This window comes from Sinocyclocheilus grahami, unplaced genomic scaffold (assembly GCF_001515645.1).
Source record: "Sinocyclocheilus grahami isolate Dianchi unplaced genomic scaffold, SAMN03320097.WGS_v1.1 scaffold422.1, whole genome shotgun sequence".
Classification (NCBI taxonomy): Eukaryota; Metazoa; Chordata; class Actinopteri; order Cypriniformes; family Cyprinidae; genus Sinocyclocheilus; species Sinocyclocheilus grahami.
This window is the reverse complement of record NW_015505601.1, coordinates 253,726-267,949: the sequence shown is the minus strand read 5'-3', so window position 1 is coordinate 267,949 and position 14,224 is coordinate 253,726. Positions and strand designations below refer to the sequence as shown.

Below are 14,224 nucleotides of genomic sequence, written 5' to 3'. Positions count from 1 at the left end.
CTTGATATGCCACACCTGTGAGGGGGATGGCTTATCTCGGCAAAAGAGCAGTGCTGACTAACACAGATTTGTGAACAATATTTGAGAGAAATAGGCCTTTTGTGTACATAGAAAAAGTCTTAGATCTTTGAGTTCAGCTCATGAAAAATGGGGGCAAAAACAAAAGTGTTGCGTTTATAATTTTGTTCAGTGTATTTATAAAACCAAATTTTTTTAACATTTATGAAATTCCAACAAAAATATTTATAAAGAGATTCAACTCTTTATAAATATAATATGAAGTATGAAAGTCACATGTTTCTTCAACTTTTTTGTTTCAGGGGTTAATTTTTTATTAAAACCTTTTTTAAAACTAAAAACATTTTAAAAACTTTAATTAAATTAATATTGAAATAATGGGAAATAATTGTAAAGAGATTTTCGACTTTTTACTTATTTAGTATGATGGTCACATGGTGGTCTGTTTCTTCAACTTTTATGTCCCAGGGGTTAATTTTTATCTAACAACATTTTTTAAATGTTTAGTAAGTTAAAATGTATTATAAGATTTCGAATTTTTGCTTTTTTATATATATGCTATAAAGTTCACATTAACAGTGCCTTGAAAACTTTTTATCATAACTGGAATTTATCATTTATTTTTTTGCAATTTTCTGAATAACTTTTAGGAAATTATTTTGTTCCAGCCCCAGACTTAGACTATGAAAATACATGAAAAAAATATTACTCTACTTTTATTATTATAATCTCAACACAATGTAAAACAAGCATGAACCATTTCAACATTGATTGTGTGAAAGATGCATATAATCTTTCTATCAATTTTACTGTTTGTAAAATATGTATTTTCAAATGTCAGTGTACTTGTTTACCATGGAGGCTAGAGAATGTTATTATTATTGTGTATTATTTCTAAATAAGCTGTAATTTTATATAAAAAAATCACCAAAGTTGTTGTGTAATTTGTGCATTTTGGTTAAATAAAATGCTCACTCTGAAATGAGTCCGAGCAAGACAAAAAATTCGGCCATTTTATTTAATGACAAAGATGTCATTTGCTCAAAAGATTAAATGATGATTTGAAAAATGTGATGGAATTTAAATTTAAATTTTTCATTTAAAAGCATTCTAAAAACACTGTCCCAAAAGTCCCCAAAATTGAAGAAACAAACAAAAGGAAAGAAAAGCAAATATTAAACCAATCACCTACATGCTTAATACTAATATCTATAATGTTTCCTTCTTTTCCTGAGGTGTTTTTGATTCCGGTCCTCAGCCCTGTGGTCTTGCGTCTGGTTCCTGTCCGCCGATGTGCTCCTGCACCAACAATATCGTGGACTGCAGAGGAAAAGGTCTGACGGCGATTCCAGCCAACATGCCTGAAGGCATGACTGAGATGTGAGTGTCTCTTTTACTACGAATATTTAAGATTGACTGTTTTTAACCCCTTGTGAAAAATAAGTTCACTTTAGCATTTTTAAAAAGAGCACACGAGTATGAACTGAATATAATATTTTCAGACACTTAAATTACATTTACCCTCCTCACCTTCACATCTGGTGGGTTTGACCCTTTCTGGACCCGCATCGGTGCGATCGACCGTTTGACTAGGGCTAAAGGTAGTATCCATGATAATAAGGGAACCAAGGAGACGCTAGTAGTAACAGTGCTGAACTGTAAAGCTAATCATCCACTCTCGACATTAGTTGACCAGTTCTCTGCTTTTCTGTCTTTCAGACGATTGGAGCAGAACGGTATAAAGTCTGTTCCTCCGGGAGCGTTCGCCTCCTACAAGAGACTGCGCAGAATGTGAGTGATTACAGTTATATAAACTACAGTATGAACTATGACACAAATACGCTTCATTAGTTCACATACATTTATTAGAATCACTATACATACAGTTTTTGCACAACATGTAATTGTCATAGAATTTATTCCAATTAAGGAAGAAATTGCTTTAGGATCTGCTGCATTTGTTATGAAACAGATGTTTTTCCTTATATTTATGGCCATTACATTTCATGTATTTCATCATTCTGTCTTTTGCCCTGCAGTGATTTGAGTAATAACCAAATATCTGAAATTGCCCCCGATGCGTTTCAAGGCCTGCGCTCACTCAACTCACTGTAAGTGTGCATTTATTCATTCACTCTTATTGTGTTTAACAGATTTACATGCCAGAAAATAAAGGGATTCACAGCATATACATGTTTCCAAATAATCAAATGATTATGTTATGTTATGTTATATTTATACAAATCTATAAAAACAAATATTTTATGAAATAAAAAGATGAATTTCTTAATATATATTTTTGTAATTTGATATCCATTTATTTAAACTTGTATGATTTTGAATGTACAAACAAACAAACAAACAAACAAACATATTTCCAAATAATCAAGTGATTATATTACATTATATTATGCATCATATATACTGTATATATTATACCATAATATATTTTATTTTTAAAGAAATTAATAACTTAATTAAGCATGAATGCATTAAATTGATTAAAAGTAACAGTAAATACATTTTTGATGTCAATAACCTTTATTCAGCTTTTTCCATTCAAAAATGTACAATGATTTCTTCAAAAATAGGAAGCAACACAAATATATTGATAATAATAGAAAATCTTGCTTGAGCAGCAAATCAGCATATTAGAATGATTTCTGAGTAATGATGCTGAAAATTCGGAAAAATCAATTCTATTTGACAATATATTCAAATAGAAAACAGTTATTTTAAATTGTAATAATAATTAAAAATATTACAGTTTTTACTGTATTTTTAAACAAACAAATGCAGCCTTGATGAGTAGAAGAGACTTTTCAACAACAAAAAACAACTATATAATATACTGAATAGATTGAGCAATTCAGGTGTTTCATTATAACATCATGAAAAAAACAAAACAAAGGAAAAGCTCTCAATCCGTCAAAGGATTTTAAACCCTGTAGAGCCACAATTTCAAACAGGCTGTGTGTCAGAAAGCTGAAGCGGTGCTAGAAATGGACCTTACCAGAAAATGACCCCAAAAACTCTTTGATAGAACCAATCAGAAAATGGAGGTATAGGAAATGGCCAAGTCATAAACTCATAAAAATGCTGCAGAGGGTCTCATAAAGCCCTCAGACATCATACGATAAAATCGTTCTGCAACAGAAATGTTGATGTAGACGTTACTGCTAATGTTCCTTTACACAACCCCGACCTACAAGAAATGATTTCCAACAGCGTTTGGAGCAAATACTTCTTTTTCCACAGCAGGAAATTATATTTTGTACTATTTATATATTTTCAGGAGTGTAGAGCCTTTAATAAATTCCCAGCAACAGTGATATGAATAAATCATTACATTTATTAATAATAAAAATCACAATAAATAATTATTTTGCACATTAAGAAAAAATGTAATGTTTAATCACAAAGAGTAATTTTCATTATTATTTGTTTAATGAAAATGTCTCAGCTCCGCTTACATTATTGTTTTGAGAATTGGACATTTTCACAGCACTTATGTATATAGTCATGTTCATACAGGCGCGCTTATTATCTGTGTTGAATTCTGCATCATGTAGCATGAAGAGCTCTTTGTAGACATCTGTTCTGGGACAATCTCAGCAGGGCTCTGATGTGAACGTGTGCGGTTTGTGTAAATATATGAGTGTGTGTCTGGCCTCCAGCGCTAGTCGTCTCTAGCATACATGTCTTATGTGATTTGATTGTGGGAGGATGCGTGCGATTCAGCTCAGCAGGAACAATGCTTCATGCCAGATTGTCTGCCATGCTCTGTGTGACTTTAAGTAATCAACTTAAAAATGTTGATAAAACGGGTGATAAAATCTCATAGACTTACATTTAGTCGCTTAGATCCAGTTTGGTCTGATTCGTTACTGCTAATCGGCTCTTTCAAACAGTTAAATGATTCAGCAATTCAGTCACTAAAAAGATTTGATAGAGTAGTGATTCATTCAAGAATCAGACTTTAATTAATTAATTAATTTACTCATTTATTTGTTTCAGAAAGTATAAATATCTGATTCATGAATGAATCTTCTATTGAGTCAAATCTTTTGAATGAATCAGTGCCTGACTCTGCCTGAATGTTTAATTCATTGGTTTAACAAATGATTGAGTTGTTAAGCCGACATTTCCAAAAGATTTGGTTCTGTGAGTAATTGTTTAGTTGACTTGAGAGCCACTTGGTCCAGTTAAGTCTAGTTTGTGAATGAATTCCTCAGCTGATTCATAAAAAGATCTGATTCATTAGGATGTTTCATTCATGAATCGCACATTACCTATATTGATAGAGGAAGTCATATCAAGAATTCGACAGCAGGTAATTAAAGTTTTTATTTGTTTCTTTGTTTTTTATTCATTTATGAATTAATCATTCTGTTGAGTCATACAGTCATTCAATCAGTTGAACCGGTTCACAAACTCAGACTAAATGATTCATCCCCAAATCGGTTTTTGTTTCAAGGAATCAGTGAGCATGTCCAAAAATCAATCCATCCATCCCGTATAGACTAATTCATGAATTAATTGTTCTATTGAGTCATGTATTTTCAGTCAATCAGTTGAACCAGTTCACAAACTCAGTCTGAATGATTCTTTCCCAAATCAGTTTTTGGTTCAAGGAATCAGTGAGCATGTCCAAAAATCAATCCATCCATCCCGTATAGACTAATTCATGAATTAATTGTTCTATTGAGTCATGTATTTTCAGTCAATCAGTTGAACCAGTTCACAAACTCAGTCTGAATGATTCATTCCCAAATCGGTTTTTGGTTCAAGGACTCGGTGAGCTGTAAAACCGACTCATTACGAGTTCTTTGACTTGTTGATTTGTTGACTTGTGAAATGCTTGAACCAAATGTTTAAATCGCTCATATTGATTTTGTGGACTGGTTCAACTGATTCATTTAAAAGATTAAATAAATTGGAATGATTCATGATTCATAGACTTACATTTAGTCATTTAGATCTGATTAGTCTGATTTTTCTTTCAAACAGTTAACTTCAATGACCAGTTCAATAAATGATTCAGCAGTTCAGTCAGAATTGTTCTATTTGAGGCATATATTTTCAGTTAATCAGTTGAACCTGTTCACAAACTCAGTCTGAACGATTCATCCCTAAATCGGTTTTTGGTTCAAGGAATCTGTGAGTTGTTAAACCGACTCACGACAAGTCGGACATGTCCAAATGTTTTGGTTTCATGAGTTGCCGATTTGTGAAATGCTTGAATCATTTTGATTTTGTGAACCGGTTCAACTGATTCATTTGAATGCATTGCTTATACTGAAGAAAAAAGCTATATCTAGAGACAAAAATATCATAGAGACTTGGGGATGGGCTCTTGTGATTTGTCCAGTAAAATGTAAAATCATAAATTCATAAAGATTCATAAAATGTGAATAGAATAGAATGTGTCAAATAAAATAAAATTGTGTTAAACCTGATAGGACTTTAAGCAGACTCTGTGTTTGTGACATTTGTATTTAAATGTATGTGTAACCTTGTGTCTGAATGGTCCGTTTTTATGAAATCTGCATATTTCCAAGCCCTGCAGACTTGGTTCAAATGAAACTGTTTATCAGCACCATTGTATCTCATGATTGTGTTTTGTTTTCCAGGGTTCTTTATGGAAATAAGATTACAGATCTGCCTCGAGGTGTTTTTGATGGATTGATTGCATTAGAGTTACTGTAAGTACAGAAAAGCTTATGTCACTGCAAAATTACCACCCACATATGAAAAATGTCACAGTGGCATTGCTTAATGGTCCGTGAATAAAGTAGCACTGAAATAGCAACATCCAGACAGCCTTTGTAATGTCTGATATGTCTGTCTTTCTCTCTTTCAGACTATTAAATGCCAATAAAATCCACTGTGTTCGCGTCAACGTCTTTCAGGACCTTGAGAACTTGTCTCTATTGTCTCTGTACGACAATAAGATCCAGACTCTAGCCAAAGGCACATTTACTCCGCTGAAATCCATCCAGACTCTGTAAGAGACGCTATATAATAAACAATTGATATGGGCATTTACTGTAATCAAGACGTTTTATTGTTGGCTTTCTTCCAGTCACTTAGCTCAGAACCCGTTCGTCTGTGATTGTGGTTTGAAGTGGCTGGCGGACTTTTTGCGCTCCAACCCGATTGAGACCAGCGGCGCACGATGCTCCAGTCCTCGACGGCTCGCCAACAAACGCATCAGTCAGATCAAGAGCAAGAAGTTCCGCTGTTCGGGTAGAATACACAAACGCACTGTGCAATTATTGGCATACATTTATTTATTCAAAAGTATGCATATAAGCTTTAATTGGGACTTTTGTGCACAATTTCAGGTAATTGTGTCGTAATTGATTTTTTGAGAAACACACTAGTAGGTTTCCTGAATGAATCAAATCAGTTGAGTGAATGATTTAGTGATTCACTCATAAGAGAAAGTTATTTGTTTCGTCCCTGAATAAATCAATGTTTTTCAACAAGTCAGTTAAATGAATGATTCAATGACTCACTCATATAGACAGTCAGTTGTTTAATTTCTGAATGAATCAGCGTTTTCGAATAAATCAGGGGAGTGAATGATTTAGTGATTCACTCATAAGAGAAAGTTATTTGTTTTGTCCCTGAATAAATCAATGTTTTTCAACAAGTCAGTTAAATGAATGATTCAATGACTCACTCATATAGACAGTCAGTTGTTTCATTTCTGAATGAATCAGTGTTTTCGAATCAATCAGGTGAGTGAATGATTTAGTGATTCACTCATAAGACAAAGTTATTTGTTTTGTCCCTGAATAAATCAATATTTTTCAACAAGTCAGTTAAATGAATGATTCAATGACTCACTCATATAGACAGTCAGTTGTTTCATTTCTGAATGAATCAGTGTTTTCGAATAAATCAGGTGAGTGAATGATTTAATGATTCACTCATAAAGACAGTCATGGTTTCATTCCAGAATGAATCAGTGTTGTTGAATAAATCCTTTGAATTAATTATTTACTGATTCTCTCCTCAAGACAGCTAATTGTTTAGTTGCTGAATGAATCTGTGTTTTTGTACAAAAAAAGCTGAATGAATGATTCAGTGACTCAGTCATATAGACAGTCATTTGTTTAATTCCTGAATGAATCAGTGTTATTGAACAAATCATTTGAGTGAATGATTTAATGATTCACTCATAAAAGCAGTCACTGGTTTTATTCAATTTATTTTTAACGAATCATTTGAATCGAGTGAATAACTCAACGATTTGTTAATAAACAGTCAATTGTGTAGTTTCAGAATAAAACAGCACGTTGAACAAATTGATGAAGTGAATGATTTAATGACATTTTCGTTCCTTAATGAATCAGTGTTTATGAACAAATCAGTTGAAAGAATGCTTCAGTGACTCACTCATATAGACAGTCACTTGTTTAGTTCATAAATTAATCAGTATTATTGAACAAATCTTTGTATTAATCAGTATTATTAAATCAATCGGTGAGTGATGTGAGTTGAATTAATACCAGTATATTTGAAAATCTTTGGTTCTAGTTTTAGGTCTCAAATTTAGATCTTTGCTGGCTCCATGTATATCTACACTTTCATAGAAGCTGTATTTTCTGTTTACTTGCATGTGTTGCCATAGCAGCCAAGGAACAGTACCACATTCCAGGTAAGTTGTATATATCTTTTAAGTATCTCATTGAACCTGTTTTTTATATGACTTGAAATAGTATGTGATGCAAACAGAATAATGGCCCATTTATACTCTCCTTTGATTAATGGTGATTCTCTGAAAGCATCTTTATATTTGTCTCAGGCACAGAAGACACGCGTTTGAATAAGGACTGTAACAGCAAGCCTGTTTGTCCACCCAAATGCCGCTGTGAAGCTACTGTGGTGGACTGCTCAAATTTACGCCTAACCAAGTTCCCAGAGCACCTTCCGCTTTCTACAACTGAACTGTAAGATGATATACACATACAACAATTACAATATGGCTCTTATCCAAAATGTAGTGAGCTGCCTATGTAGGGAGTATTTTAAGGCATCAAGTGTGTGTGCTCTCAATTAGAAAACTGTTTCTTAAAGTAGACTGCATAATTGCGATACCTTCTTTTGGCCATTTCTCCTGTGTGAAAAGTCAATACCAGAATGCATTGCGAGAAGCTCAGTGAAAAAATCCATCCAAGATGACGGATGAAGCAACAGAAAAGTTTAAGTTTTTGATAAAAATAGTTTTGTGCTGCTTATAGTATTATAGTAGAACATCGTTAGCTTAGCAACATGCTAACATTGTTTATTTCATTGTCTTTATTGCATTCTTTCAGACGTCTCAATAACAATGACTTGTCCATCCTGGAGGCAACAGGACTCTTTCGGTCCCTCACACATCTCAAGAAAATGTGAGACTGACATTTATGCTCTACATATTATGATGAAACAGTGTCAAATTACTTATCGTTGAACTGAAGTGGTCAATAAACCAGTTTTTGGTGCATTTCTCTCACAGAAACCTTAGCAACAATAAAATCACTGAGATTGAGGATGGAGCTTTTGACGGTGCGTCATCTGTGGTTGAACTTCATGTGACCGCCAACCACCTGGTGTCCATACGTGGAGGAATGTTCCGGGGAATGGACGGATTACGCATGCTGCAAGTGTCCTTTTCACCATCATTTCTGCCACAGCATTTCTAGTACTCTGAGAAGCATGCTTGTTGTATAACTAGTTGTGGTTTTACATAATTAAAACCATTTCAAGTACTTTGTAAGTCTTTAGTTGTTCTACTATTCAGTTGGTTGGGTTGGTTGACTGATTGGCATAGGATGACTGAGTTATTGGTTGATTGATTATTGGATTGGTTAATTGGCCAAATGATTGGTAGTGTGACAATGACTGGTTGGTTGTTGGTTGGTTGATTGATTGATTAGTTGGTTAACTGATGGAATGGTAGTGTAATGGTAGTATGACTGATTGACTGATAGGATTACTGATTTGTTGGTTTATTGGTTGATTAATAGATTGGTTGGTTGGTTGACTGATTGATTGTTAGTATGATCGATTGATTGGTTGGTTGGCTAACTGATTGATTGGTTGACTGATTGATTGGTTGACTGACTGATTGGTTAGTTGGATGACTGACTGATTGGTTGCTTAACAGATTGCTTGATTACTTGGTTAACTGATTGACTGGTAGTATTAGTGATTGGCTGATAGGATGGGTGGTTGGTTGGTTGACTTATTGATTAGTTGGTTAACTGATTGATTGGTAGTATGAGTGACTGTCAGGATGACTGGTTGGTTGGTTGGTTGCCTGTTTAATAGATTGGTTGGTTGATTGAATAGTTGGTTAATTGATTGACTGGTAGTATGAGTGATTTATAGGATGACTGATTGATTGGCTGGTTGAATGACTGTCTGATTGGTTGTTTAATAGATTGGCTGGTTGACTGATTGATTATTTGTTAATGTGATGTGGAGTATGAGTGATTGACTGGAAGGATTTCTGATTGACTGGTGGTTGATTGGTTGGTTGGTTGAATAACAGATTGGTAGGTTGACTGATTGATTAGTTGTTTAACTGGTTGATTGGTAGTATTAGTGATTGATAGGATGACTGGCTGATTGATTGGTTGGTTGGTTGATTAACAGATTGGTTGGTTGACTGACCGACTGATTGATTGGTTGGTTGGATGACTGGTCTGTTAATAGATACATTTTTGTCCCAATTTATGCTGGACTAATTTATGCATTCAGGGCTCAACAGGAAGGATTTTCTGAATTTTCATTTTTCAAATATAGACATTTTCATTTATATATTCACTGATAAAATATTTCTTATATTTTAAATTAAATATCAGTTTATGTTTTGTGTTAAAGATGTGTAAATTCACAGCTGTTCAAAAACTAACAAACAAACAATGGTATACAAGAATGGTACAATACATCAGAAAACCAAATACTCAAGTTTAAAAGAATGATCCTTCTTTTTGTTCAGTGCTGGTATTGAATTAATTCTCACAACAGTCCACGATGTTCATGTATATTGTGGTGAAGCTGTTCATTTATTTAAATGTATCATTATCTTTAAATGTATCACTGCAGGATTGTGCAAATGCATCATTACTCAAGAACAGTCAAAGCAAGCTCAGCCATTTTCATAGTTTCTCACAGTCACCCTGAAGCCCTGAAACCTTTGTTCTGTCTTTGTTAGGATGCTGAGGAATAATCGCATCCATTGCATCCACAACAGCAGCTTCGCAGGCCTGCAGAACGTACGTCTGCTCTCACTCTATGACAACCAGCTTACCACCATCATGCCTGGAGCCTTCGACACGCTGCCAAACCTCTCCACCCTGTAAACGCCTTTAGTTCTCGCTTCCTATTATTAATGTGTCTGATCTGAATGTGTTAACTCTGTTTAATCTTAATGGTCTTTTTCAGAAACCTTCTGGCAAACCCTTTTAACTGCGATTGTCGTCTGTCCTGGTTGGGCGAGTGGCTGCGATCTCGGCAGATCGTGACGGGAAACCCTCGCTGTCAGAACCCAGCCTTCCTCAGAGAGATCCCACTGCAGGATGTGGCAAAGCCGGACTTCCTCTGTGACAAGGGTAAATGAGGCTTTCAGGTTTTTTACTGTCCTACATCTTCATCATTTGGAAGGCCAAAACATACTCTACTCAAATATGTGAACGTAGATGCTTCTAGCTACACAAGTTTGATTAAATGTGTTTTCCAGAACTCAATTTACAATAAAACGCGGCACTGATTTAGTCTTCAACTTTATCGCCTGAGCTGCAAAAGGCATGTGATCAGCGACTATTTCAACTACTAATAATGAACTTAAGAAAATTAAAGAAAAATTCTGTCTAGGTGCAGATTATTAAAAATAAATTAATAAATGGTACCTTAATTTCTCTCTGAATTTGCTGAAGCAATTTATGTATTCAGGGCACAACAGTAAGGATTTTCTTATTTCCAACATTTTCTCTGGATCTAGAACAAAAAATTATCTCATTTTATTTATATATTTACTACTAATAATATATTGTTATATTTACAAGTAATATTCAAATTTTTTTAATCAAATATTAAGTTTTTTATATATTTTTTTACAGCTACTGTAAAACGGAACTGCGTAAATAAAACACTTTTACTGGAAAACAATGGTAGCCTATATGATCCTGAACATTACTAATTAATTTGTACTGTAGTTTTCAACACATTTTTACTGATACTATCACAAGATTTATATTAAATAATAATATTAAACTTATATTAAATAATTTATATATGTATATAAATAATCTCATCTATGAAAGTGTTTTCGCCAATGGATATAAAATAATGTAATTGCAAATTTTTATCTCACATTTCGGACTTTTTCGCAATTCTGAGTTTTCTTACAATTCTTAGTTCATATCTTAGTTCTTTTTTTTTTTTTGCAATTCAGACTTCTTTTCTTGCAAATCTGAGTTTACATCTCACAGTTCTGAGAAAAAAGTCTGAATTGCAAGATATGAATGCAGAATTTAGATTTTCTCACAATTCCACATTTTCTTGTAATTCTAAGTTTATCTCACAGTTCTGACTTTTTCACAGTTGAGAGTTTATAGCTCTCAATTTTGAGTTTTCTTGCAATTCAGACTTTTTCTTTTCTCTCTAAGAAAATAACGCAATTACTGTGAATTGTGAAAATCACAATTGCTTTTTGTTTTATTCCTTGGCATAAACAGGCTTCCAAACTCATCTGCTATCTAGAATTTGGTATTGAATTTTATATTGGCTAATTATTCATCAAAGTCCTCAAATGTCATGCTTTCTGTGACTGTGTTTCTGAACATATCTCCTCCGCACACGTTCAGCTCTGATTGAAGACGACGTGAGTTGTGTCCCTAAGCCGGCGTGTCCTGAGCAGTGCACTTGTCTGGATACCGTGGTGCGCTGCAGCAACAAGCACCTGTTGGCTTTACCCCGCGGTGTCCCATACAATGTCACTGAACTGTGAGTCACACGCGCTTATGCTAATGCTGCGGGATTCCTGTCTGCCTGTATTTGAGTGTCTGATGAACTCTCTCTCTGTCTGTCTCCATAGATACCTGGATGGGAATCTGTTTGTTGCGGTGCCTAAAGAGCTCTCAGCATTCAAACAGCTGCAGCTGGTGTGAGTGTCAGATCTGCCGTCTGTGTGTTGGCTTCATATTCAGTTACATTCACTTTCATTGGAAATGGACAGCCCCTGAGTTAAATATATGAGTGTCACAGCAAAGGGTCTGAATACTTAGGACCATGTGATATTTCAGTTTTTCTTTTTTAATAAATCTGCAAAAATGTCAACAATTCTGTGTTTTTCTGTCAATATGGGGTGCTGTGTGTACATTAATGAGGAAAAGAAATGTACTTAAATGATTTTAGCAAATGGGTGCAATATAACAAAGAGTGAAAAATTTAAGGGGGTCTGAATACTTTCCGTACCCACTGTATATACCAGACCAGCAAATGAATATAAATAGTTGTATTGTAGGAAATAACATATAATAATAATAATAATAGATTGTATGCAACATTTATTATATTGGTTAACAACAACAACAATAATAATAATTGTATGCAACATATATTATATTAGTTAACAACAACAACATCAATAATAATGATAATAAAAATTGTATGCAACATATATTATATTGGACAACAACAACAACAATAATAATACTAATAGTAATCTGTTATTATTGTCGTATAATGTTTCACTTGATAATAGTACAAAAATGCTAAATTATAAAAATGAATACTAATACTAACAATAATTACTAAGAACAAATTTTCTGTATGTAATAAAATTGTTGTAATAATTATTGCCAAATAATATTATAATATTACTATATTATATAATATACATTAATGATAATAATAAAATCTATTATTATTATTATAATTGTTGTTGTTATACTATATCATTGATATAGTTATTAATAAAAAATAAAAAAAATTATTACAATATTATTCTAAATAATATTGTATACATTAAAAATAATAAAAATTGTTGTTATTATTATTATTATTATTGCTAATAATTATTATTGTTGCTGTTGTTGTTATACATAATCAATACTATAATGTTGCAATATTCTATAATAGATTTTATTAATAATAATCTGTTATTATTATTGTATAATGTTTCACTAGGTGGAGTACAAAAAATGACATGATAAATTAAATAATAATAACAACAGTAATAATGTTATTACATAATAAAAATAAAATAAAATAATAGTAATAATAATGATAATGATTATGATGACAATAATGTATTATTATTATTATATTTAATAATTAAAATAAATTTATATTAGAAAATTAAATTAATAATAGAAAAATATAATACATATAAATGTATAAAGAATAACAATATTATTAATATTACATATTATTATCATAATTGTTCTGTTATAATATGTATAACTAAAAGATTTTGATATATTATATGAAATATTCTATAATAGATTTTATTAATAATAATCTGTTATTATTATTGTATAATGTTTCACTAGGTGGAGTACAAAAAATGACATGATAAATTAAATAATAATAACAACAGTAATAATGTTATTACATAATAAAAATAAAATAAAATAATAGTAATAATAATGATAATGATTATGATGATAATAATGTATTATTATTATTATATTTAATAATTAAAATTAATTTATATTAGAAAATTAAATTAATAATAGAAAAATATAATACATATAAATGTATAAAGAATAACAATATTATTAATATTACATATTATTATCATAATTGTTCTGTTATAATATGTATAACTAAAAGATTTTGATATATTATATGATATATACAGTAAATTACAAAAAAAAATCATTATTATTATAAAATTAAAGTACTTTTTTGTGCTTTATTTCAGTGACTTGAGCAACAATAAAATCAGTTTCTTGTCCAACTCATCTTTTGCCAACATGAGTCAACTCACCACACTGTAAGCGTCTCTCTCTCTCACACTCACTCGCACTCTCACACTCACGCACGCACGCACACACACACACACACTCTCTCTCACTCACTCACTAACTCACTCACTCACTCACTCACTCACTCACACACACACACACACACACTCTCTCTCTCTCACACACACACTCACACACACACACACACACACACACACACACACACACCCACTCTC

At 32.5% G+C, this 14,224-nt stretch overlaps 1 protein-coding gene across 1 annotated transcript in view; it reads left to right on the top strand.

The window, feature by feature from the left end:
* Positions 1–14,224, top strand: part of LOC107551370 (slit homolog 1 protein-like) — a 45,681-nt gene that overhangs the window by 18,825 nt on the left and 12,632 nt on the right. The window contains exons 9-23 of the mRNA XM_016232947.1: positions 1,254–1,398; positions 1,738–1,809; positions 2,058–2,129; positions 5,652–5,723; positions 5,882–6,025; positions 6,104–6,267; positions 7,661–7,687; positions 7,835–7,979; positions 8,346–8,420; positions 8,528–8,671; positions 10,232–10,375; positions 10,462–10,628; positions 11,883–12,021; positions 12,113–12,181; positions 13,946–14,017. Of these exons, the coding sequence (XP_016088433.1) occupies positions 1,254–1,398; positions 1,738–1,809; positions 2,058–2,129; positions 5,652–5,723; positions 5,882–6,025; positions 6,104–6,267; positions 7,661–7,687; positions 7,835–7,979; positions 8,346–8,420; positions 8,528–8,671; positions 10,232–10,375; positions 10,462–10,628; positions 11,883–12,021; positions 12,113–12,181; positions 13,946–14,017 (1,651 nt within the window). The remainder of the gene's footprint in view (positions 1–1,253; positions 1,399–1,737; positions 1,810–2,057; positions 2,130–5,651; positions 5,724–5,881; positions 6,026–6,103; positions 6,268–7,660; positions 7,688–7,834; positions 7,980–8,345; positions 8,421–8,527; positions 8,672–10,231; positions 10,376–10,461; positions 10,629–11,882; positions 12,022–12,112; positions 12,182–13,945; positions 14,018–14,224) is intronic.